Below are 24,549 nucleotides of genomic sequence, written 5' to 3'. Positions count from 1 at the left end.
ATTGTAAGCCCTGAGGAGAGCTTTAGACTGTCTAAGTCATTGGATACTGTTTCACTTGTCAGATAAAGCTGATGGGTATCTTTGCTAGTAATTCAAGATCCTAAAAGCATTTATTCCACACTAATAACAGTATCCATTAACTGAAGGATTGTGTATGATTTAGCAACTTGAGGCTGTTTCTTTAGTGGACACCATGTTTACACATTTTTAGACATGCTACTTAAATTGTGTCAGAGTGCTTGGGGCAAGTTATCTTTACCCTTTTTAAACATTTCTTTTAATATTCTACTGTATGTTGTACTCTATATTATACCTGCTATTCTGTTCATGGTCAAAATGATGTACTATAATTACAGTCTAAATGAATGAGCACATTGGAGTTGTGCATGAGGACAAGAAGCAAAGATTTGTGTTTATTAAACACTTCCAGAAGCTGCAGCCGCACTTCAGCGCCTTTAGGCTGAACTTTAGGCTGAACTTTAGGCTGAAGGTAATCAGCTTAAGATCATTTAAGACAACCAAAAGCAGTGAATATTCATATTTGAGAAGATGGAAACAGGAAATTTTTGGCATTTTTGCTTGAAAAAAGGTGTAAACATTTATTTGGTTGTCAGTTAATCTACAGGAATGCAGGAAACACCAATTCTTGGTGCTCTGTGGTTATTGTTTTTAATTCTGGGGGGTATAAACACCTGATTTTCCCACACTTTAGCAAATCATGAGATGTGCCTTGGCGTGAAGGCACATATGCAGGTGATATACAGTGCTGCTTGAAAGTTTATGAACCCTTTAGAATTTGCTCTATTTCTGCATAAATATGACTTGAAACATAATCAGATTTACATTCAAGTCCTAAAACTAGATAAAGAGACAAAAGTTAAACAAATGAGACATTTTGCCTTATTTACAGAAGAGAAATCTGGGTCTTCACTATCAAAGTCTGATCTTCACAATATAGGTTTGTGGAAGTGTTTCATGGCTCGAACAAAGGATATTTCTGAGGACCTTAGAAGAAGAGTTGTTGATGCTCACCAAGCTGGAAAGGGTTACAAAACCATTTCTAAAGAGTTTGGGCTCCACCAGTCGATTGTCAGGCAGATCGTGTATGAATTGAAGACATCCATCACCATTGTTACTCTCCCCAGGAGTGGTCGATCAACAAAGATCACACCAAGAGCAAGTGTGTAATAAAACGGGAGGCCACAGTGGACCCCAGGGTAACATCTAGGAAACTAAAGGCCTCTCATGCAGTGGTTACATTCAATTTTCATGAGTCCATTATCAGGAGAACATTGAACATCAATGGTGTTCATGGCAGAGTTGCAAGGAGAAAGCCACCTCGTCATGTGGATAAGCCAGGAGGTGATTGGAAAAATGTTCTGTGGATGGATGAGACAGAAAAAATTCTACAGAAAAATGTCAAGGTATCCGTCTGTGAACTGAAGCTCCACAGAAAGTGGGTCATGCAGTAAGATAATGACCCTAAATACACAAGTCGTTCTTGTGTATTTAGGCTCATTGAGCAGAATACACAACCATCATTTAAATACTAACCAGTGTTTAGGCTGGTTAGAGCAGAAGAAAGATAATGTTTTGGAATGGCCGAGTTAAAGTCTTGACCTTAATCCTATAGAAATGCTGTAAAGGACCTGAAGCAGACAGTTCATGCAAAGAAGCCCACCAACATCCCTGAGTTGAGACTGTTCTGTGAGGAGGAATCGGCTAATATTCCTCCAAGCCGATGTGCAGGGATGATAAACAGTTACTGGAAACGTTTGGTTGAAGTTAATGCTGCAAAAGGGGGTCACACCTGTTACTGAAAGCAAGGGTTCACATACTTTTGCCTCACACAAATAAGTAAGATTGGATAATTTTCCTCAATAAATAAATGAAAAAGTTTTTTTTGTCTCATTTGTTTGATTGGGTTCACTTTATCTAGCTTTAGGGCTTGTGTAAATATCTGATCACGTTTTAGGTCCTATTTATGCAGAAATACAGAAAATTCTAAAGGGTTCCCAAACTTTCAAGCAGCACTGTATCTGCTGCCCTCAACCCAAACAGGAAACATGACCTGAGTCATAACTTCCTTTGTTTGAAATTTTTCTTCTTATATCTGAGCTCTGATGTCTCTCCTCTAGGAACCAGATGTGCAACTGACTTCGCTGAAGTCCCTTCCATCCTTATGGAGTACTTTGCCACTGACTATCGAGTCATCAGCCAATTTGCACGCCATTATGAAACCGGACAGGTATGACTAAACCCTGTAAACAAAGAGAGTGTTTTATGTAGGCCCATCATTATGAAGATAGATTTATACAAAAAAATCATTAGTAAATGTTCAGAAAAATATGTTGTCACATACATCATAATTATAACAATATTAGTTTTTTTATTTTAGCTGTGATGTTATAAGTTATGATTGTGTTACATCAGTTGTTATGACAACCTTTCAGACAGAAGTAACAATTCAGAAGCAAAATATAAAAATATTTAAAAAGCTTTGGACATACAGATGAGATGAAAATTAGGCCTGTTTGGTTGTCTTCTCAGCCTCTGCCCGAGAGTATGGTGGCTCGCCTGCGTGAGTCGAAGAAGGTGTGCGGAGCCGCAGACACCCAACTGCAGGTATCATGACCGACTTCAAGCACATAACTTGCTATTACGTTTGAACGTATACATCACTTTCAAACACAACTACAGGATCCTTTTGCAACTCATGTCAGCCAGCAGAAAGCAAATACAAGGATTGAATATCTTATCATGAAGGAGAAGAGCCGTCTTTGATTTTGAGCTTCAGAGTTTCTTAGTCATGACAGAAAAGTTAAAAATATTGAGTGATAATGAAAAACTCCTCAAGTAGGAAAGACGCCAGTCTTGAAGGGATGAAGGATGTAGAAATATGACTGGTAAACAACAACCAACAGCATCTGGCGGTTGAAGTGTCTGCTTACACTTTTTTTTTTCCTCCAACTTGATGTTTGTGAAATCACTACTCAGTACTGATGAATCACTAAACCACATCAGCTTTTTTTTTTTTCATTTTTGCACGGTTGTGGTTTTTTGCTCCCTAGCTGTGTCCAACATCACTTCCTCCTTCACTACTTCACTACACTTAATAGTTAATTTTCTAGTGAGCAGTACATTGAGATTTTGAACGTTTACTAATCATCATCATTTTGAATCATCGCAGACATCTGTGGAGTCACACAACTGTAATTTTCACATCTACAAAATGAAATATTGCATTATGGTATTATTAGCCAAAAGTACTGTACATATCATAGTCAATACCTTTTTTTATTCATTGTGGAATTTCTAGGGGACTTTATTAGGATACATTTACACACTCTGAATTTGGACTCATACAGTTTTATTTGAAAAAATAGGGAGTGATTTCAGTCACAGCCCTTGTTTATGTGCCTTTTAGCAAGTTTGACAAACAGGGATGAAGCTCTGTCATTGTCTAAAACTAAATTCAGTTGTGCTTTAAATGTGTTGCTGATGCTAAATATATCAGTTAAATCACACATTTGTTTGCCCTTATTTTTACAGAGAACTCCATAACTAAATTTCATTACAACAATATGTCCAGACTGTTTTTCTATGCATGTGTGCACAGGACTGATTTAGCAGGATCTATGTTTTTTATTCTTCCCGGGCAGATTTTCTATGCTGTCTTGGACCAGATCTACCACGACAAACCTCAGAACCGCTCCACCACAGAAATCCTCAAGGAGATGCAGCAGAAATTCTACGGCTTGCCTTATACGCCCAATACGGTACATCCCCAACTGTCTTTGTGCTGTTTGTGCTCTTTTTCTTTTGAGGACCTGGTCTCTTAAATACTGTGTCTTTAGGTCAGTTACAGTCTTCGACGTTGATGGTAATTTGGAGAAAGTTTTGTGCATAATTCCCTAAAGACAGTTAATCACAGCACAGAAACTACACAAGCCTGACTGAGGAGTCTTTTAGCTTTCCTATCTCTTTCTCTCTGGTTTTATATCTTTTACCCAGTCACACCACCACCGTTTAAGGGATTAAAGCCTTTTTTGAAGCCCTGCTAAAATAACAAAGCAGAGGTATACTTTGAATGAGCTCTCCCTGGGGGAAATATTTGAAACTCTTCCTCCCGGTCCTCTAATGAAAAAAGCTCACTATTTCCCCCACTTTTGCAGCTGTGGGCGAGGGAATGAGGCCAGGAGGGAGAAGGGAATCTAAAAAACAGTCATAATTTAGCCAGGAATGGCCTTCATAGAGCATTTACGCTGGGCTATAATTATGTGGGGTGCCATCAGGAATAGAGATTACAGAACCACTGTACATTTGCCTAAATTTCAGTGTCCCGGCCAGCGTTTCTCCTCACAGGAGTCCTCCCACTCTTCTGCCTGTGCCTCGCTTTGTAGCGCCGTCTCCAGAGATTGTGGTTTATGTTATATAGTTTCCCACTGTCCCAGTCGTTCCTCTTCAGCTTTTCAAACCACACTGAAAGCTCTAACAGACACTTTGCCTCCGTGTGCACAGCTAACCACAGCAGGATCGTTTTCCCCCCGTTTGAACTCCTCAGAAAACTGAGGATGATTGCGGAGCCTGAGTTTCAAGGATTGGATCAGAGCAAGTGAAAACAGATTTGTTTAGATCCTCCAATGACAGATTCTACTTAAACTTGTTTCTTTTTTAAATTCACCCTCTGGATCTTTATCCAGCACTCCTCATGGAAACACAGCTCAGAGAAAAGTTTCCACAGTAAACTGAAAGTTTTGAGTGGCTAATAGGTTACAGAGAGCCGCAGATTATAAACATTAGGGTGATTCTGACATGTGTATAGTTTATAGAGCGGGGCTATCAGTTCCCTCTGTGTGAGGAGAGAGCGGATCAGCTGTGAGTAACACAGACCACATGGTCACCCTTGAGCTGAAAATAATATTTGGAAATAAAAGGCAGAAAGCAAGGCATCGTGCTCGCTGTGTTGACATTTTTTAATATCTGCGATTCTTGGCTTGAATGCTTCAGGACCAAATGTTTGTTCCTCTTTTTAATGAGCAGAGTTTTTGAAGCACACTCAAGCATATATAATCCACATTCTCCTGTAAAAATGTGGAGTCGCACCAGGAACATAACACCACGAGTTGAGTTTTGAAAGAACAACAACCAAAAAAAAAAAAGTCTTTTATCTCACATTCAAGAGGAACTGAGTAAAAAGCCTACGCTGACTTTGTCTCCTTTGTATGTAAGGATCAAAAGGATATCTCGCCGACATGTGACCCACTTGCTCTCTCACAAAAGTCGACATTAATCATTTGATGTTGAGGCATAGAGGGATTGGAAACAAAGAGGAGCTTGAAAGTCTGAAAATCATTTTCGTGGCACGTTGTGACGAGTGTTTAAAGCGTCTTGTCAAAGACTCAGACAGCATACCAAACAGTTCTTCAATAGCTGCTCCAGCTTATTTGTTTCCGAAATATCAACAGTCGTAATTCCTTTGATATCGCATAAATCAAAGAGTCTTCAAATAAAAGGCTTTAGGTTAAACTAAAACAGCTTCGTGCTTTTTCTGTAGCTCTTTTTTTTTTTCCACTGTATCAAGTATTTTTCTTTATATGCATCAGAAGAATTTGTGGACAATTCTACACTTTCTTTTTCATGTGAATTAGACTTTAAAGGGCTAAAACAGACTTCTAATCCAGATGACCTAAGGCACTGTATCACTGCTGCGGTCAGCTGACAAAGCAAACCCAGTCAACTTCAGCTCGCCTGTGGTTTTCTGAGCCATGACTCCTCTCAGGAGTGCTATTTACTGTTATTAAAGTCACTACGGCCCAGAAGAGTCTCGTCAAGTCGACGCTCTGGAGCTTAAGTCTGTTTACGGCCGTGGGATCTCTCAGCTCAGATAAGACCACAGAGCTTTCTCCCGTTATGGTGAAGGTGACAGGTCCCCATTTCAGTGTCTGAACCAGCTGTTCAAAAGTTTGATACACTCTCAAAAATAAGAACAGTTGTAAGAAGATTTTATATCATAAAGTGGGATGTACTATGCACATTTACCAAAGTGTTTTTTTGGGCAGGTATATCTTTTCATGATACTGTTTTTAGAGTCCACTCGTGGCTTTATAAACAACAAATTTAATGTTTTTTCTATTAGAATTATACCATAATAATTTTCAAGGATCCATTTTGAACTTCTTGCTACCTTCTACCTCTGTTTGTTATAATGAAAAGTGAAAATATAATTTCACTATAACATCCTGTCAGTAAAACCCAAAACTAATGAAAATTTGTTTAGACTTGACTCAATTAATTTTGATAGACTTGATCAATTTTTATAATGTCATTCATATTGTTTCTGAAAGCATTTAATGCCTTATAAAGTCTGTACTCAAATCTCCCTTGAAAATGATAAGCTAGATATTTCCCCTAGGAGTTGGTGGAGATCAAAAACAGAGCTAAAAGGAGTGTTAATATTGTACTTAAATGAATCAGGTGGCCAGAAACACGACTCCAAATGAATGCTAATGTTGCCCTGCTGGATGTGTAAATAAGCAACTGTTTTCTAACAGGGTCACCATAACAAAGTCATATAATGATAAAGTGATACGTCAAGTGTCCCAAAAATCAGATAACGCATGTTTGGATAAATGTGATCAGTACAAAATACAAATTTTTGTGATACAGCACAAAGATGAGTCAGTTTTATCACCAAGGACAATAAACTGTACCTGGCATTGGTACTAAAGCATGAAGGTAATCTGTGTAAACACAGTGCATATGTTGGATACGTTGTGAATGAGATCCTTTGATTCAGACAATGATTTCACTTGCTGTTGGAGTATAAATCATTAACATGTTATAAATTAAAGACTTCTTTTTTGTGAGGCGTCTGCAGTCTGTTATGGGTTTGTTGACTATGGCAGCTGCTGTCTTTTCTAACTGGCTGAATGTTTGAGTGTTTGCCAGCTGAATTCCCCCAGAGTCCCCGTTTGCAGAGATCATAAAAGAGCTCGTCTTTATAGATATGGAAAGGGGCCCCTCAGGCAACTACAGGGAGAATAGAAGGGAGGAGAAGGGGGCTTTCTACCATTTAGGAATTTCCATGTTTTGTCCTTTTTAAAGAAGGAGCTGGCAGGTTGTGATTTTATGTTTTGTTATATAATATAATGACATCAATAAAGACAACGAAAGCAGCTTCCTAAGATGAAAAGCAGTGTGTGTCTTTTCAAATGTTTAGATATCCACTTCAGTTTAGTTGCAGTGTCAAAACTACTGAACAACTGAAAGAAGGTTGAGACTTAAAATATCGAAGGTTTTGTTTGTTTCTCACTTTCAGCGTATGGAGATGTTGTCATGGTTGAGCTGTTGTTTTAGTCTCAGTTGTGGTCAACATCTACAGCTTTGCTTTGTGTCTATTACTAGAATAGTTAGCCGCAGTCATGGAACAACTTCTTTCAACAGGTTTTACAAGCAGAAACATTTAAGCCTTTTAAGGCTGAGATGTCCTCCCTCTGCCAAACTGCAGCCTCACCACACACACAGTGTCAAAGGATAATTGCATGCTCTGTTTGTTTAGTGTGATTTCTTTATATCAAAGCCATAATTCTGCTGTCACTTATACATACAGTGAGTTTGTTCTGTCACATCCTACTGTAAGCTACCCTGTCTTCTCTCTCACATAATCATGTGATCATGTTGTGGTTTCATGTTTTGATTTCCTTTATAGGCGTGGCAGCTGAGATTCAGCCACCTGATTGGCTATGGGGCCAAGTACTACTCCTACCTCATGTCCCGAGCCGTGGCTTCAATGGTGTGGAAGCAGTGCTTCGTTCAGGATCCTTTAAATAGGTGAGACAGCTGAGACAATATTCCCTTTAAAAAAAAAAAAAAAAAAAAAAAAAGTATGATCTTGATTTCTCTTCTATACTTGTCAGTCAGACAATATCCTCAAGTTTTTACACAATACTCATTTTGAGCTTTGGTTGTCCAATGCTTTCTTTCTGTTTTGTTCTAATTCATAATAATCTTATGGGGTGTCCTGGTGGCTTAGTTGACTAAAGGACATCTGCGTGTTCATCCTACATCCTGGGTACATGTTTTTAGCCTCTTTCCCATGTTGTATATCATCCTGCTCTCTGGCTCAGTCCCATTCTGACCCCTGTGCCCTCTCCCCTATACACTCCACCTCTGTTTTAGCATTTGCTTGGAGGGTTTCCCATTAGAGGATCTGTCCCAAATGAGCAAAGCCGGAGTTAAAGTGAACAACAAAACTGAGAGTCTGTGCCGGTGCTGACTTACAAAACTCCAAAACTCCTGAAATGAAGCACAGGTGGCAGAGAATGTAGGAAATGTGATACAAAAGTATTTTATTTAATTTGATGGAATAATAAACACATTTTCTTGCACTGATTTTTTTTTTTTTGGTGGTAGATTTGGATAAAATCAGAGAATAGTGAAGTGAATAAAAAAAATCTTGTATGATCTTCTGTTAGATACTGGAGAGAGACACGATCTGATGCTGACACTTTTCAGATGATCATATTGAGGATTTAGTTTAATCAGTATGCCATTCATTTAGAATTTTATATAATTTAAATAGGTTTGATTGTAGAAATGACCAATGTTATTACTCATGATATCAAGTCAAAACAATGAAAGTCTTCAACAGTGGAATCGTGAGGACTTAAGGTTCATTCAGATTTGTTTTACACATCAGAAAAGTTGTTATTTACTCATTCAGCTCCTGTACTGTAACATCTGTAGAGGCATGGAGTCTGAGTCACTTGTACTCTTGTGTTTATGGTGAGAGAGCTACACAAATGATGGAAAGGTACAGCAGAAACCTGTTTTGTGTTTGGAACGCTCAGCCAAATGCGTCCTGACAGGCCGCCTTCCCTGGATACTGTTTTAAGTCTGTTGCCTGACATTGAACATGACATTAATATAAAACTCACGCCGACTTGGCAGGTGTCTGCTGAAATTCACCAACACACACCAGCATCCACATTGCCAGACCCTCCTTTATCACAAGTGTTTGCCTCTGGACAAAGCACAAAGGCTTTGTTTGGAAAAACAAAGCATCTACCATCTTTTCTCTCAACTGGAGCCCTGCAGCGTTTTCCTTCTGCCTCTCTTGTCTTTCCTTTTTCTTTTCCTTCACCATCTCTCTGTCTTCCCATCTTCTCTTTCACTCTGAGATTGTTTTAGTTCCACCTGCAGTTGTCAGATCTCTCTTTCCTGTCACCTGTCTGTTGTGATCAGACAGCTCAGGAGACTTGGCCCTGGGCTCAAAGTGGCGGCGGCAGTGGTGGATGAGTTGACAGAATACAAGGAGAGAATACAGGTGTCTGTAATCTTATCTCTTTCTCTTCTGTGTCTGTCTTTCCCTTCCTCTCTCTCGCTTTCTCTTCAGGGAAATGGGTGAGCGTTACCGTCGGGAGATGCTGGCCCATGGAGGAGCCAAGGAGCCCATGCTGATGGTGGAAGGTAACTCACCACATTCAACCTTTTTTAGTTGAATATTTTCATGTATACTGATAAAAGTCAGTGACGCACTTCATTATATTCCTTCTTTGTCTCAAAATATTTGGGTTTCAACAGACTTAGGAATTGCACCTTTAGGCCTCAGATGTTTTAAGATCCTCCGGAGTTCATCTCCAGGTTTCCTTCACTTTAGGAATTAAGATGTCAGTCCATTAGCTTCCAGTAGCACCAGTGAAAATAGGCTGTGTGTAATTACTGAAATGCAATGCTGTTGAATTTGTTTCAACATGCTGGACAGCCTGGAGGGTCAACTTCTGTTGGATTTTTGGTGTGTTTTGGGTAGTTTGAGTATGAAGAAGAGAAAAAATACATCCTGAAAAAAACCACATAGATTCCTAGTTACAGTTTGTGTTTGTGTGGAAAAATTTGATCATGAAAGTGATTGTGTGTATTGTTTGTGTACTAGTACTTTGATATGGTACCACTTTTACATGTTGAGGTTCCTTTTTTTTAATCAAATTTATATTCCGTTTCCTACATCCTTTGAACATGCACACTGTGAAGGTGCAGCAAGACAATATCAAATATTCACATATCAACATATTAATTGTGTCCCCACATCCCACAACTTACAGCTGTTGCTTCAACCCCATTCCCACTGTAGCAATGTCATAACCACTTTACCCTACGCACCCCATAACCTCATTACCCTCACCCTATAACCTCAAACTAAAATAAAAAAATATCAAAAAGATTAGAGGAAAATTACAAATTATAAATCACCCAAATTATTAGCAGTATATAAGAAGTTAGACACAGTTGTAATAATATAAAATGTCTTCATAGGAGAAGTTATAATTGTTGACAAATACTGTGCATCAATAAACATTTAAAATGTCTTTATATCTGGTTATAACTACATTATAATGCATTATAATCTATTTATTAGATGTATACAGTTTATAAGTAAATAGGGGAACTTAAAAGGCTTAAAGGCTTAAATGACACTATCTGTAATTATTATTTTGCAGAAGAGATTTCTTCAAGTTCCACACATTGATGGCATATTGTTTAGTTTATTGTTTATACATTCCTTTTGTTAATATTTCCATACAAATGAAAATATATACATATTTTTGCCCTTATTTGAGAGTGACAATTGAGGTACAGACAGGATATGTAGGGAGAGAGAAGGGGATGGCATGCAATGATCCCAATAATTTGGTAGAAATAGATATTTCTTAGTAAATAAGATCCACAGTGTTTCTTCATTTCCATGGCAGTCTTTTAACTTCACCTGTAAATGTTTTGCTGAAGACCACCTGAGGGGAAAGTTTACTGAGTTTGTCATCAGACAGAAGCAGCTGTGAGTCCATTAGTCAGCTCCTTGTTGTCTCAGACATTTACAGCTGCAGCTGCTGTGGTTTGGCCTGCGCTCCTCTGCTCTGTGCTCTGCTGTGCTGTGCTCTGCTGTGCTGTGCTAGAGCCTCCACAATGGCATATATTTACCAGTTTAACAAACCTCCCAAGTTTTCTTATCTTTTGTTGACAGGAGCTTTGTCAACCCAGAGACATGGCCAGTCCTTCTGTGGTAGGCTGGTGTGTTTACGTAGAAATTGTTGAGTCAACTCCCTCTTTGGCAACCAGACGCAAATCATGGCAGACAAAGCCTTTGCCAAGTTCAGTTATTTGACCTCCTTTAAAAAGAAAATCTTAACTAAATGGCATTATGCGTTATGTCGCATGTCTGTGCGTAGACACAATTAGACAAAAGACAGAAATGGCTGATTTTGGGTTTGAGCACTTGCTGACTTTGCAGGGCTGAAAACACAGACTTGCACATTCCACTGTGCATTTAACTACTTCAGACCAAATAGATTTTTCGGTTATAAAATGAGACCTAGAAATAATGTTTTTGTGGAAACCATCAGGACACACTGACTGGCTCTGACATGTGTTTTGGTTTTTGTCTCAGTGTGTAAACGTCAAACTGTAGTTAATCAGGTTATGTCAGGAGCTGTAGTTTATCTTTATGCAACCCTGACAGGCACAAAACTACTTCCTCCTGTTGCCCTCTTCTCTCCGCTCCCCTTCATCCTCCCATCACTTCCTCCTCTCTCGCCCTCCCCTCCTTGAGCAGTCACTGTGGCATGTCTGGACAGGACAACAGAAGAGAAGGTGAGAGGAGAGAGAGAGCGCAGTAATATCAGGTGACATTTGGGAGTGTACTGTAAATCTCTCCCTCAGGGTCACCTCCTCCTCCCTCTTCCATCGGATTGTCCCTCTGACAGCTCCAACCAGGGCTGCGCCCAGCCTCTGAAATTACAACCAGCAACAGATCAGATCCTTGTTATTAGATCTACTGTCCAATTAACTGTTGTTGAACTGACAATATTTGCTTTTATGGGTCCCTTTGAAGTGAATGCTACTCTAATTATAGGCTCACGCCCTGTGTGCAGAATCGTTATCAGGGTCATATTGATCCCTCTGGCTTTTTTCCCAGCCATAAGTCATTGTACAAGCCTCAAGACTGTAAACATGTCTACATTGGGAATAATACTTAGCCAAAACCATCTCATGTCAACACCGATAAATGCAGATCAAATTAAAAGAGCTTTGAAACTGCTACATTTTAGTTCCAGTCTCACATTTTTGGCAATGTCCCTAAATATAGTTTTCAGTCCAGTTTCATTCTGTGCACCTGTATTTCTTTCTCCTTTTATCATAATAAAATCCGTTCCATGTCTGGAGAAATGCTCAAACCAAAGTAAAATGTCCCCATATTTTGAAACGAAAATCATCCAGCCGCCTCACCATTTTGATGGCTACATCATGTCCTCATAATTCACCTCAACATCATGAAAGCCCAAGTCAGAGTTATAAAACTACATCGGTGCATGTGCTGAAACATTTAGCTTTTCACTATTGTTCGCTGCAGGGTTGAGAAGTTCATTGCAACCATCTTGAATTCCTACCGGGGAATGGAAAAGTAAGTCATTGAGGAGAATAAGAAGGGGCCTTTTTATATCAATGGCAGTATTTAGGCCAGAAGAGAGCAGAAGACTGGAAGAAGGATCCACATAATCCTTTCAAACAAACACCCTTGTAAATGGAGGTGTGTAACATTTCCCTGCTGTCCCCTTCAGCGAGGTGGTTGAGGGGGCAGAAGGGCATGCGGGGAACCAAAGCAGGCCCAGTAAGGCTAATCAAAGGCCAGACTCTTTATCTGCATGGCTCCCTGCCCGCTACTGGTGGTTTCCCAGGAAAAAGACGGTGTTGAAATGTAAACCTGGGCATTAAATCCAACGCAGCAGCATCGGGACAGAGTGAGCGAGTCGGGGAAAAAGTGAGAGCAAGAGGGAAGAAAAGGGAGAGAAAGGTGATCGACTGACTGAACTGAACCTCGGCTCCCTCTACAGAGAGGGCTTTCATGGACCAGGCTGTTCCCATAGCCGCGGCCGCTGAGCACAGAAAATGGATCTACTTGGGCTTGGTAGCCGTGTCCCAGGACCCTGCTAGTGCTTTGTGCAGAGGCAGCTTGACTCTAAACCCCAAGAGCATGGTGGTCTGTACAGTCCCACAGCACATCTGTGACAATGATATATAGCTCTGTCTGAAGAGGGGATGATTATGGAATTTGAGTGAAACTTGACAGCTAAGATGTGAAGCTTCGAAACACATAATTTACAGCCCTTCATTAAGAGAAGACATGATTTGTGACGAAAATTACCTTACAGCGCAAGTACAGAGAGAAGTGTCATATTCTTGATTTACTGAGATTTGCCTTTTGATGACCACAGTGCTGTGAAAAAAAGGAACGAAAGTCCTAATAACTTAAAGAAATACCGCTCCAGGCATTCATGGCAATTTGTTATCGCTTTTGCTGTGTGGCAATTAGAGAGCTGATGATTTTAAAATAGAAGTGTTGCAAAAGGAGATGCATTAACAAGACTCTACAGCCTCGCTAGCAGCTTTGTGAGGCTTTATAGAGCTTTGAACTAAATCACAGACCGTGAACACATTTAGTTGCACAAATCTGTTCCTGCATTTTAATACAGATTAATTTTATGCAGGTTTCGATGTGGAAGTTTTTCTCACAGTGAGTGGTTGGGTTACTGTATTTTATAGGGTTTATCTTCAACAAAATTGCAGGTTTTTCTTCGTTTTTTTTCTTTTGTGAAGGCACTTAGTCAACAAAGAGCCTCCCAGTGCAATATTTGTCGTCACCCTTGTCTTGCTTGCTTTCTGGGCCTGTCTTTAAGTGTGGTTTGCAGAAAAAGCTTCCTGAACTTCAAAGGCATAATTACAGAGGCAGTGAGCCCATGATTTGCCTGCAGGTTTAACAGAGGTAACTGCTTTTCACACCTTGACATGTTTCGAATGGTTATGAGCAGCAGCTAAACGGCTACTGGAGCAGCCAGAAATGTCTTTTGAAATGTGCAATTATGAATTTAAAGAACTCTTCTGACTTAAGTGAGTTCTGTGTGCATGTCGGTGTATGAATATTGTTTCACACACATACAGGGAATATGATGCTGCAGAGGCAGTGAGGCTTGGGCTCAAGTTACTGCATGCTGCAGTTTGTTCACATTTTAAATGTACTGGCATACTGCTGCTTCCTTCAAGTAAGCAAGCGGATGTAATTGGCCTATAAAAGAAACCAATTAAATCATGAAAGAACAGAAAAAAGCCAAGCCCAGTGGATTGGGATCAATAGCTCTTATAAAACAGCCACTTTCAGCTGAGCCCTCTGATGGGTCAAAGACACTTTCCACCAGTGGTGATTAGTGCTGTAATAGCAGAATACATGTAAGGACACGTAAAATACATTGAGCCATATAGCAATTTACAGACTTTTTGTGGAAAAGCTGTACAACTCAAGAGGACTTTGTTTAGTCAGAATATGCATATTTAAGTAATAATCAGAATATTTAAATTATTAAGAACTATATTATTTATGAGTTCTTACAAGAATGTAGGCCATCAGAAAGTTTACTCCCAATTTCTTTATCTGTGACAACAAAACTCTTTCTAGGCGGTAACTCAGATGTTTGATAGATTCAATCCATAGCTGCGGGCTGCGCAGCAATTTCGAAGCTATTCTTTAAAATTTTTGTCCCCAGGGCTTTCATTATCAAGGGCTCAGAGCTGTTAGCCAGCCACATAGGTCTTCATTTGACCGATACCCATCTCCCACCACCCTTTAAGTAAATAAACAAGTCATCCTGTGCATGCTGTGCAAGCAAGTTTACGTCAGAGATTTAATTTAAACTTGTAAATGCAACTCAGATAGGTGAAAACAGATTTTACTATTCACTTGGATTCACATGTTTAGTAATTTTATGAATGGAGCTGGTGATTATAGAGCAAAGGCCAAGAGCCTTATTTAAGTGCACTGTCCATTTAAAGTGGGTTTCAGTCTCTCAGTAAGAACCTCTCCGTTGTGTTTAGAGAAAATTACTATTACAGACACGACAAGGCAGTTGTAGTTGAGCTAAAGAAGAGGCTCTGTGATTTGAATGTTCCCACACCAGCTTGTATTATTTGGGCCTCAACAAGTATTCCTGAAGTGCTCTTGAGCAATGTACTCAACTGCCAATTACTCCAGTACTTCAGTGGCCAAAATGTGTCTAACTGCAAAGCAGTGTTTTGCTTAAAATGCATTCACCTGCACACATTAAAAGTGTAGTTTTTAAGAGAGATCCACAGTTGTTTTAAATACTTTGGTCGTTATGTGTCTTTTAACACTTTGTTTTACCCAAATTCTGTCGGCCATGTAGCGGCAAATGCTGCAGGCCCTGAGATGAGTGGCACATGCGTGAGTGCTGACCCTAGGTTCCTAGCATACCTGTTTGTTTGTCTACTTTGTTTCAAAGTCTGTGTCAAGTTTTTATATGTAACAATTCCACACCTGGCAATCATGTTTGACAACATGTTGATCAAGCCCATAGCAGCGATCTGGACTCTGATGATCATCTGTGACATTGTAAGTGTGTTTGGAATAGAACCACACAATCTGTGGTACAATGGACTACACATGCCCATGTTTCCTGCTTACACTATGGAGGATTTGCTAAGTCTCCGACATACAGGATTCCTCCAAAACTTCTCTTTAGCTCTCCTGAAATTATCTGCTCCGCACATCGATCAGCCCGTACTAAAATCCAAAGGAGTAAGAAAAAGAGAGGAGCCAGAGGGGGGATTCGGAATCAACTCAAACGGAGGGGAAATCAATTCCCTTTCCCAACAATAACTCTATCCAACATTAGCTCACTACAGAATGAAATGCACAAACTTGCTGTACTTGTCAAACATGACAGGGATTTCAACAGGACCAACCTGATTTCCTTTCCTGAAGCATGGTTGACTAAGGATGTGAACAACATGAATACAATTCTGTATCAGTGCTTTGGTAATTTGGACAGCACTTTTGGGCCTAGGTTGTGCCCTCGTCTAGGACGGTCAGATGATAATGTCATCCACCTCTTACCAAAGTATCATCAGTTACTGAAGAGGGCTAAACTCGCTGTCCAGCATATTCAGGCCTGGACAAATGACTCACTGGAAGAGCTGAGGGGCTGCTTTGAGGCTAGTGAGAGGGGCTTATTTCTCAATGACTAGGACTGCCTAAACAAGTATGAACTACTAAATGACACCATTACCAGCTATGTAAACTTTTGAGTCAACTCTGTAATTAAAGCAAAGGAAGCCAGAATCTACCCTAACAATAAACAATGGGTTAACAAGGAACTGAAACATCACCTTAACCTGAAGAAAAAAGCCTTCCTGCAAGGTGACTCTCAAAAAAGAAAGGGCTAAACAAGGAGATAGGACTCAATATCAAAAAAGCACAGAGTGACTCTAAGGGCAAGGTTTAGGAGAAACTGAGAACTGGTAATGTAAGAGATGCCTGGAGGGGATTGAACAAAATGATCGGCAGGCAGTAGAAATCAGCCCCTTAGTGTGATGACCTCCTCAGTCTCTCAAACAATCTTAAATTATTTTATTCCAGATTTGATAAACAGGACTTCAGTGATGAGTGTTTCAAGGGGTCAACCCCTGCAAGGCTCCTGGCCTAGATGAACTCAAGGGGAGGGTTCAAAAGGAATGTGCAGCCCAAGTGGGACTTATTTTCACCCAACTGTTCCAAATATTTCTCAACTCAGGCCTGGAAGACAGCGACCATCATCCCTATACCAAATACGCTTCATGCCAAATCTCTTAATGACTTCAGACCCATCATTCTCACACCTCCACTTAGCAAATGTATGGAGTGTCTAATGTGTAAAGAACTCTCATCTCAAACAGCTGAGTTTATGGACCCAATGCAATTTGCCTATCAAGCTAATTGAGGTGTTGAAGATGCTGCACTCACTCTCTTGGATAAAGTGCACTGTCATCTAGACAAAGAAAAACACTCATGTCCATATTCTTTTTATTAACTTTAGCGCCTATGTGACCTGAACATCAGTAGTAGTCTGGTCCTTTGGGTCAGGGAATTTCTGAGAGAACGACCCCAGTGCATCTGCATCAACAACATCCTTTCTGACCGCCTTGTCCTGAATACAGATGTCCCTCAGGGATGTGTACTATCTCCCCTGTTGTTCTCACTATACACAAATGAAGTGCAGTGTAACAGCAGTGACCTCTCCCTTATAAAGTACAGTGCATACGGAAGGTTTTCAGACCCTTTCAAGTTTTCCACATTTTGTTTTGTTTCAGACTCATCTTAAAGGACCAGTGTGGCATCTTGCGGTGAGGTTGCAGATTGCAACCAAATGAATACACTTCCCCTCACTCTCCCCTTCTAAGCGTGTAGGAGAACCTATGGTGGCCGCAAAACTCGCAAAAAACGTGAAAGGCCCTACCAAGAGCCAGTGTTTAGCTTGTCCGTTCTGGGCTAATGTAGAAACATGGCGGAGCAACATAATAACGAAAGGCACACACCTGTCCATGTAAGGTCTCACAGTTGATGGTGTATGTCAGAGTGAAAAGCAAGCCATGAGGTTGAGAGAATTTTTCGTAGACCTGCAAGACAGGATTGTTTCAAGGCACAGATCTGGGGAAGGATGCAAGAAAATTTCTGCAGCATTGAAAGTGCCCAAGAGCATGGTAGACTCCACCATTCTCAAATGGAAGAAGTTTGGAACTACCAACAGTCTTCCTAGATCTGGTAGCCCAGCCAAACTGAGTAATCGGGGACAAAGGGCCTTGGTCAGACAGGTAACCAAGGACTCAGTGGTCAATTTGAATGAGATCCAGAGTTTCTTTGTGGAGATGGGTGAACCTTACACAAGGACAACCATCCGTGCAGCACTCCACCAATCAGGCCTTTATGGTAGAGTGGCCAGATGGAAGCCATTCCTCACTAAAAGGCACTCTGGTCTGATTAAATGAAAATTGAACTATTTGGCCACAATTCCAAACAGCGTTTGTGAAGGAAACCAGGCACTGAGCATCACCTCATTAATACCATCCCTACAGTCAAACATGGTGGTGCTGTGCAGATGTTTCTCTGTGACAGGGACTGGAAGACTAGTCAGGATAGAGGAAAAGATGGATGCAGAAAAATATACAGCAGTCCTGAGTGAAAACCTTTTCTACAGTGCTCGGGACCTCAGGCAGGGGTGAAGGTTTACATATCAACAAGACAACGACTTGAAGCATACTACCAAGAAAACACAGCAGTGGCTTTGTGAAAGCTCTGTGAAAGTCCTGGAGTGGCCCAGCCAGAGTCCAGACCTGAACCAAATAGAGCATCTCTGAAGAGATCTGAAAATGGCTGTGCACCGACGCTCTGTGAGAAACTTCCAAAAGGAAAGTGTGCCAAGCTTGTAGGATCATTTCCAAGACTTGAGGCTGTCATTGCTGCCAAATGTGCTTTAACCAAGTACTAAGTGAAGGGTCTGAATACTTATGTAAATATTTTGTGTAGATTGATGAGGAAACAATCAGTTGAATCGATTTTAAGATGAGTCTGAAACATAACAAAATGTGGAAAACTTGAAAGGGTCTGAAAACTTTCCGTACGCACTGTATAGGGATGATATGGCCCTGGTCGCCTACCAACAGGATATGAACAAGGCCTTCTACCATCAGTACATAAACAGCCTTGCCTCCTGGTTTGGAATCAGCCTCTTAGACCTTAATGTCACCTAGACCAAGGAGCTGTGTCTAGAAGACAATAGGAGAGCGGGCAGCGCAGGTCCTACCTACAAGTCAATCAGTATAAATGACCAGGAAGTGGAGCAGGTCACTCAATTCAAATATCTGGAAACGGTAATAGACAATAAACTCACCTTTCAGGACAATGTTGACTACAACTACAAGAAAGTAAGACAATGCCTTGCTCTTCTCAGGAAACTGAGGAGCTTTAACACCAGCCAGCACACCCTGTCCATGGTCTACAGGTCACTAACTGAGAGTGTTCTCACACTTAACATTGTCTCATGGCATGGAAACCTCTCAGTAAAACAAAAGAACAAAATGACACAGGTTGTCAAACAGGCCAGCAAGATCATTGAAGACAAACAAATTCCAACTCCAGGACTTATTTTCTCAATCCACAACCAAAAAGGCAATCCAGATCTACAATGACCCCACCCATCCTCTCCATTCAGCATTTCAGTTGCTACCATCAAACTGCAGACTTGAAGTCCCAATGGCCAGGAAGAACAAGAAATCCTTTATTCCATCAGCTGTGACCATCCTCAGTAAGAGCCTGTTTAAATAGGTCCACAATCCACCCACACACTCGCACACAATTTTTTATTTATTTATTTTTATTACCCTTTCCCCTAAGCCCCCTCCTTTTTTAAGGCCGCTCTTTAGGGCAACCAACATCACCTATTTTAATGTACATTTATTTATTTATTAAGTACTGCTGTGTATTATGCATTGTTGTGATGGTTATGATAGCCTCACATGCCATTGGAAACACAATCCCCTCATCACTTTTATTACAGCCACTTGCCACTTAGTCACTTTAAGATTCCACCTCATCTAAATGTATAATTATTGTGTATTGTTGTGTATGTTGTGCATTGTCTCATATGCCAGTGCCCAAGACCAATTTCCATTTTATGTAAATTTAATGGACAATAAAGTAATCTGAATCTGAATCTGAATCTGACTGTAATGGGTAGAAGCCTGGTTCCTCAATGTTTGTGTCATTGCCATTATGAATGGAAATGGAAACTCTTTAATACAAGATGACTCACACGGTAAAGCCTCTGTCCTAAAGCTCTCCCAACAATGGACACAAAGCCAATATTATGTTTGGCTCTGGTTTTTCCTGTGTGTGTAGCCAAGAGTGAGTGTACAGTTTTGCCCGCTGTAACACTGTCAAGCATACAGGGAGACTCATACAGTATCTGTACTGCCAAGGTGCTGCTGTTGTAAACCACAAATGGCTGGCCTTTTTGAATGTGTGGAGAAGGTCGTACTTGTCCTGGTCTTCAGTGAGGTGCTTCTGTGTTTACCGTCAAGCTCAGTTTGGATCAGCTCACCCAAATTACAAAAAACACATCATTGTCTATAGTTTTCACTGGATCTACTTTCACCAAAGAAATGGTCTTGAAGAAAATTAAAAAAGTGACACAATGAGTTCCAGACTAACAGGGAGACCGTTTCTGAAAAGATTACTGATTATTTTTAAGTTTTCAATGCTATGAGCAGCACAAACAAAATTCTATTCACCTCCATTGTGGAGGCAGAACTTTCAGAGGCGGATATCACAAAACCTGGACACTGAAAACCAAAGCCATCTCCATTGCTTGATATCACAAGGGATATAGTTAAAAAAATACATCAAAATGACACAAAACTCTGAATCTTTGCTAGAACAAATGGGCTTAATTAGCATATGTTGGCATCTAATACCCACAGCAAGTGTCTAGCTTGCCTGAATATACAGGACATTTCTAACAACAAGAAACTTAATGCCCCCCCCCCCGGCTTGAATTATGGGTAATGTAGTCCTTTATACAATATGGGTCATTTAAACTTATTGTGCATTCTGCTACCATTACTTACTGCTTAAATGACAATGAAGTACTGTACATGGTGTTTTACTTTTAAAGGGCCTATAATCAATATTTTTATGTTAACAATGGATCACATGACTACTTGTAGGTAAAAGGGGTTGCTCGTAGTGACAAACCCACCAAGAGTTATCACTCCACTTTGTAGCTCCCTTTAGCTTTAGCTTTATAGCATCTTTCAGCTCATTGTTTTGGTTTTCTGGCCCCCAACTTTACTGTTTTGATTCACTGTCACCGCTCTATATAGCACCGTTTTTGGCCCCAACAGGCAACTGTTAGTACTGTACAGCCCAGCACCAAATAGCAAACACGCAACGTTTGCAATTTTGCATTTGCATGTGAACTTATAGCATTTAGCACCTAAAAAGCCTTTCCCTTGGGAGTTGGTGGAAACCAAAACTAGAGCTAAAAGGAGAGTTAGTATTGGATTTTCCTTTGGCAACTTGGCCAGAAACGATGGTGAATAATTACTGATATACATTAATGTCAGTGCTGTGTTTCTTCTGGTCCTAGTGGCCAGAAAAAAGTTAATGCTGCTTTAACTAAGTAGATTTCCATGAATTACTTGTACATATTACCAATAATTATTTTCACTTAAGCATGTATCACATTAATCTCACAGGGATAAGGGGTTTTTTTTGTAATTTGGGTTAGCCGATCCTTTAAATGCAAATGAAAAATGTGTTTGATACAGTCAAAGAATCTAGTGTTACTTTTGTAAAGTGGTGGCAGGTTCATAGTTTACTCCTCCACAGACTGCACAGCTCAGCCATGTACTTGTGTGGTGCAGTAATTCAAAAGCAGAGCATCCATTTTTCTCCTCAGGCCTGTCTGCTTCAGTGCTTAGCTCTTTACAGTGTGCTGATTGTACTCTGCTTGTCTGTTTAGTCTCTCTCAGCTCCACCTCCTCGTGTGTATCTATAAAAGCAGTTTCTCAGATCAGATACTCTACCACAGTGTTGTTGTGACTTTGAGGTTATCTGTGCATTCCTCTCAAACTCTCCCAGGGATTTGGGTTGAGAAAAGACTCACATCTCACTGCTCATTGTTGAATCTTTCCTCATCTACCGTTGGACGCTGTGTGAGACCCAGGTGCTGACACCCCGAGCTGTTGGTGATGAGAAGCCAGCGTGGGTGCTATTGTTTACCTGACTAACCTCATTCATGATCACACCTCCCTTTATATCTCAGTTCCTGGGACTTTTGGTGTCACTGTTTTCTTCCTCCTCTCCCCTCTCTCTCTCTATCTGCCTCTCATCACTCTTGTCATGTTAACATTGCTCGTTTAACACACTAACTTGTGGCAGCTGAGGCTCCAGACATCAGATCCCCCTGTGGATACACAGTCAGAAAATTACATCTGTTAGAGAAAGTGCTGGTGACGCAGCAGACGGTGTACAAAGAGTTTAAATCAGCAGCAGAGCCCAGTCAAGTCAAGAAAACAAGTGTAGTGTCAAGGGCATGTGTGCAGCCGTGTTTCTTTATTATTTTGGTGCAGAGGAGAGGTGTAGTAGAGTGTAGAGCGTGTGTAGAGCTTCATGGATGTTGTTCTACGATTGAGCTCTGACCTCTGTGCAGTACAAGTGGGTGATATCACAGTAAAGTACATTTTCTGGGAAACAAACTGGTTGAATTATGTTTTTGGCTCTTGTAGTCAATGTAATACCTGACAAGTTAAGGTACTTTATTACATACTAAAATCCATTATCGTCATAAAGAAGTCCTGCTTATTGAGTATCATCATAGCCTTTAGTGTAATTCAACCAGATGTATTAAAAAGATAGAAACCGTGGTATAAAGAAAATGGTCAAATATGTAGACAAATTGATATTGTGTGACGGTTACATTGTCATTTTGGGCAAACCAACTGTGTGGGGTAACACATAGTGACCCAAAAGAAGATATTCATACAATGATCAGTAAAGTATCTTATTGTCGTGTAATTTGACCTCTTAAACTTTCATTCCTAAGGAAGAGTTTAATCTTGATGTCTCGATACAAATATTTGTTGTTTTTGCTTTTTTTACATGTTAATTTGTTGAGATGGAGGTTCTGAGGCTAACCTGATGCACCAGATGGTTCATTACATGGAACTATCTGAGAAGTCGTCCATGGAAACTGTTTGGAAAAGGGCGGGCACTTTCAAAAAAATACTTCTCAGGTGATTGGATGAACCATCTGTCCATCACTGTCTATCATGTCTTACCTCGTGAGGCAGCTGGATTTGTGACGCTGATTGGTCTGGAACACCAGTAGTTTGGACACAAGCGCATAACTTGAAGCCTGACAAAATGGATTCTCATGTGATCTTGTGATGTCATGATCTCACGAATCCAGCTCCTTGCAAGGTAATGAAGCTACAATAGAACAAGCAAAATTGCGAGTGATACTTGGCATTCCAGCGTTTGTCGCAGATATCAGCCATTAGTGTATGTAAATGGAAAACAAGATAGTTAAATAACATATGTATAAAAATGCACAACTGGAAAACAAGCTAACTAACTGAATTCAGTTTTAAGTGTGTTAAAAAAAACTTTTAGAAATAGCAGCGTCTCTGCTAAATGTGTTGCACAAATACACAATAACACATCACATTCTATTTAATACGTTATTACATTTTATTATAACATTAAAGTGACATTTTTCCCCAATACTCAAAGTTTCTACTAGTATAGTAGCTAGCATTTATCAAAATGTAAAACAATCTGCATATTAGCATGATAGCATTTAGCTCAAGGGCCACTGTGACTAGGCACAGCCTCACAGAGCTGAGAGCATGGCTCTAGAGTGCTAGTCTTGTTTTCAAACAATAACTTGATATTCATTCTTTAAAAATGAATAGACTGAGATGTAGGAATATTGGGCTGAATGTGGCCCTTTCTTTGCCTCAGACAGCATAACGTCATCTTGGAATGAAATTCAATACTTGAGCGCTTTTTTGTTACTATTCTGTAAATTGTATTACATTACAATTCCAGCTCAGTGAGGAGGGTGATGAACTGCAACTCGATAAGCTGGCCTCAATATCTTTGGTATTAACGCCTATTAATGCAGCTTAAGCTGTTCATAGCGTTTCGCTCTCCACTTTAAAGGGGTCATCAAATGCCATCGATGTCAACAGTGGCCACAGCAGAAAACATCATGCAGCTCTTTAATTAGGGCTATCATTTATGGTTGGAAACCATCACTTTCATGTGGCTGCCTTGTTCCCAGGGATTCGTGGGCCTTGCGGTTGCAGCGTGTGAGGGACCCTTGTATGTTGGTATCATCTTGTAGCCAAGGGGCAGGGTGCAACTGGTGGGTAAGAGGAGATGATAATCCCTTCTCTGGTGCTCTCATGCAAGGCGATTCATTGCAGGCCAGGCCAAACCTGCACTCAGTTTCTACCTGCTGAGCCAGTTTCTGGATGGCAGCTCCTCCAACATAGACTCACCAGTGTGTGTGGGTGGATATGTGTTTGTGTGTGTGCGTGTGTATGTGTGACTGTCCATATCTTGCTGTGTCTCTGCATACACTCATTTCACTGTGTGAAACTCTTTGCGTCTCCATTCATGCGTGCCTGTACAGACATGCTTGTGTGTTTGAGTGTGTGTGTGTGTGTGTGTGTGTGTGTGTGTGTGTGCGTTGGAGGTGACCCATGTAGGAAAGAGGGGGAGGGGTAGAGTGCCTATTTACATTGGCAGCTACACAAGGGGAAATGAACTGACTTCAAAGCGGGCGTACAGCTGAATTGTAAAGGGAGCGAGGGAGTCCTCCACGCATGAGCTGGCATACAGGCTCTCAAAACACAGACAGACATTCCCAGGGCTTGCTCACAGCAGCTCGTCGGCTGTACAGTCATATTTTGCTGTACGACACTACGGTCTGGTTTAATGACAGTGTGTGTGTGAGCTCAGTATCACCCCTATAAAACACTGTTAAAATGTTCAGTATACCTTTGTGTTTTGTTAAAGGCAGAAGCAAGATTCACAGAACTTTACAGCTTTGTTTTATTGCTTGCAGTCAGTTGGATCTGTGAGCTTCTCTGCTTATTTTTAAC

General features: G+C 40.5%; 1 protein-coding gene across 1 annotated transcript in view; it reads left to right on the top strand.

The window, feature by feature from the left end:
- LOC137185867 (mitochondrial intermediate peptidase-like) overlaps nucleotides 1-24,549 on the top strand; it is a 37,333-nt gene that overhangs the window by 11,450 nt on the left and 1,334 nt on the right. Inside the window, exons 14-18 of the mRNA XM_067594314.1 lie at nucleotides 2,139-2,248; nucleotides 2,551-2,625; nucleotides 3,663-3,779; nucleotides 7,712-7,833; nucleotides 9,398-9,471. Of these exons, the coding sequence (XP_067450415.1) occupies nucleotides 2,139-2,248; nucleotides 2,551-2,625; nucleotides 3,663-3,779; nucleotides 7,712-7,833; nucleotides 9,398-9,471 (498 nt within the window). The remainder of the gene's footprint in view (nucleotides 1-2,138; nucleotides 2,249-2,550; nucleotides 2,626-3,662; nucleotides 3,780-7,711; nucleotides 7,834-9,397; nucleotides 9,472-24,549) is intronic.

The sequence above is a fragment of the Thunnus thynnus genome, chromosome 7 (assembly GCF_963924715.1).
Source record: "Thunnus thynnus chromosome 7, fThuThy2.1, whole genome shotgun sequence".
Taxonomy (NCBI): domain Eukaryota; kingdom Metazoa; phylum Chordata; class Actinopteri; order Scombriformes; family Scombridae; genus Thunnus; species Thunnus thynnus.
Note: the sequence above shows the minus strand (reverse complement) of the source record. Positions and strands in the feature narration are given on the sequence as shown.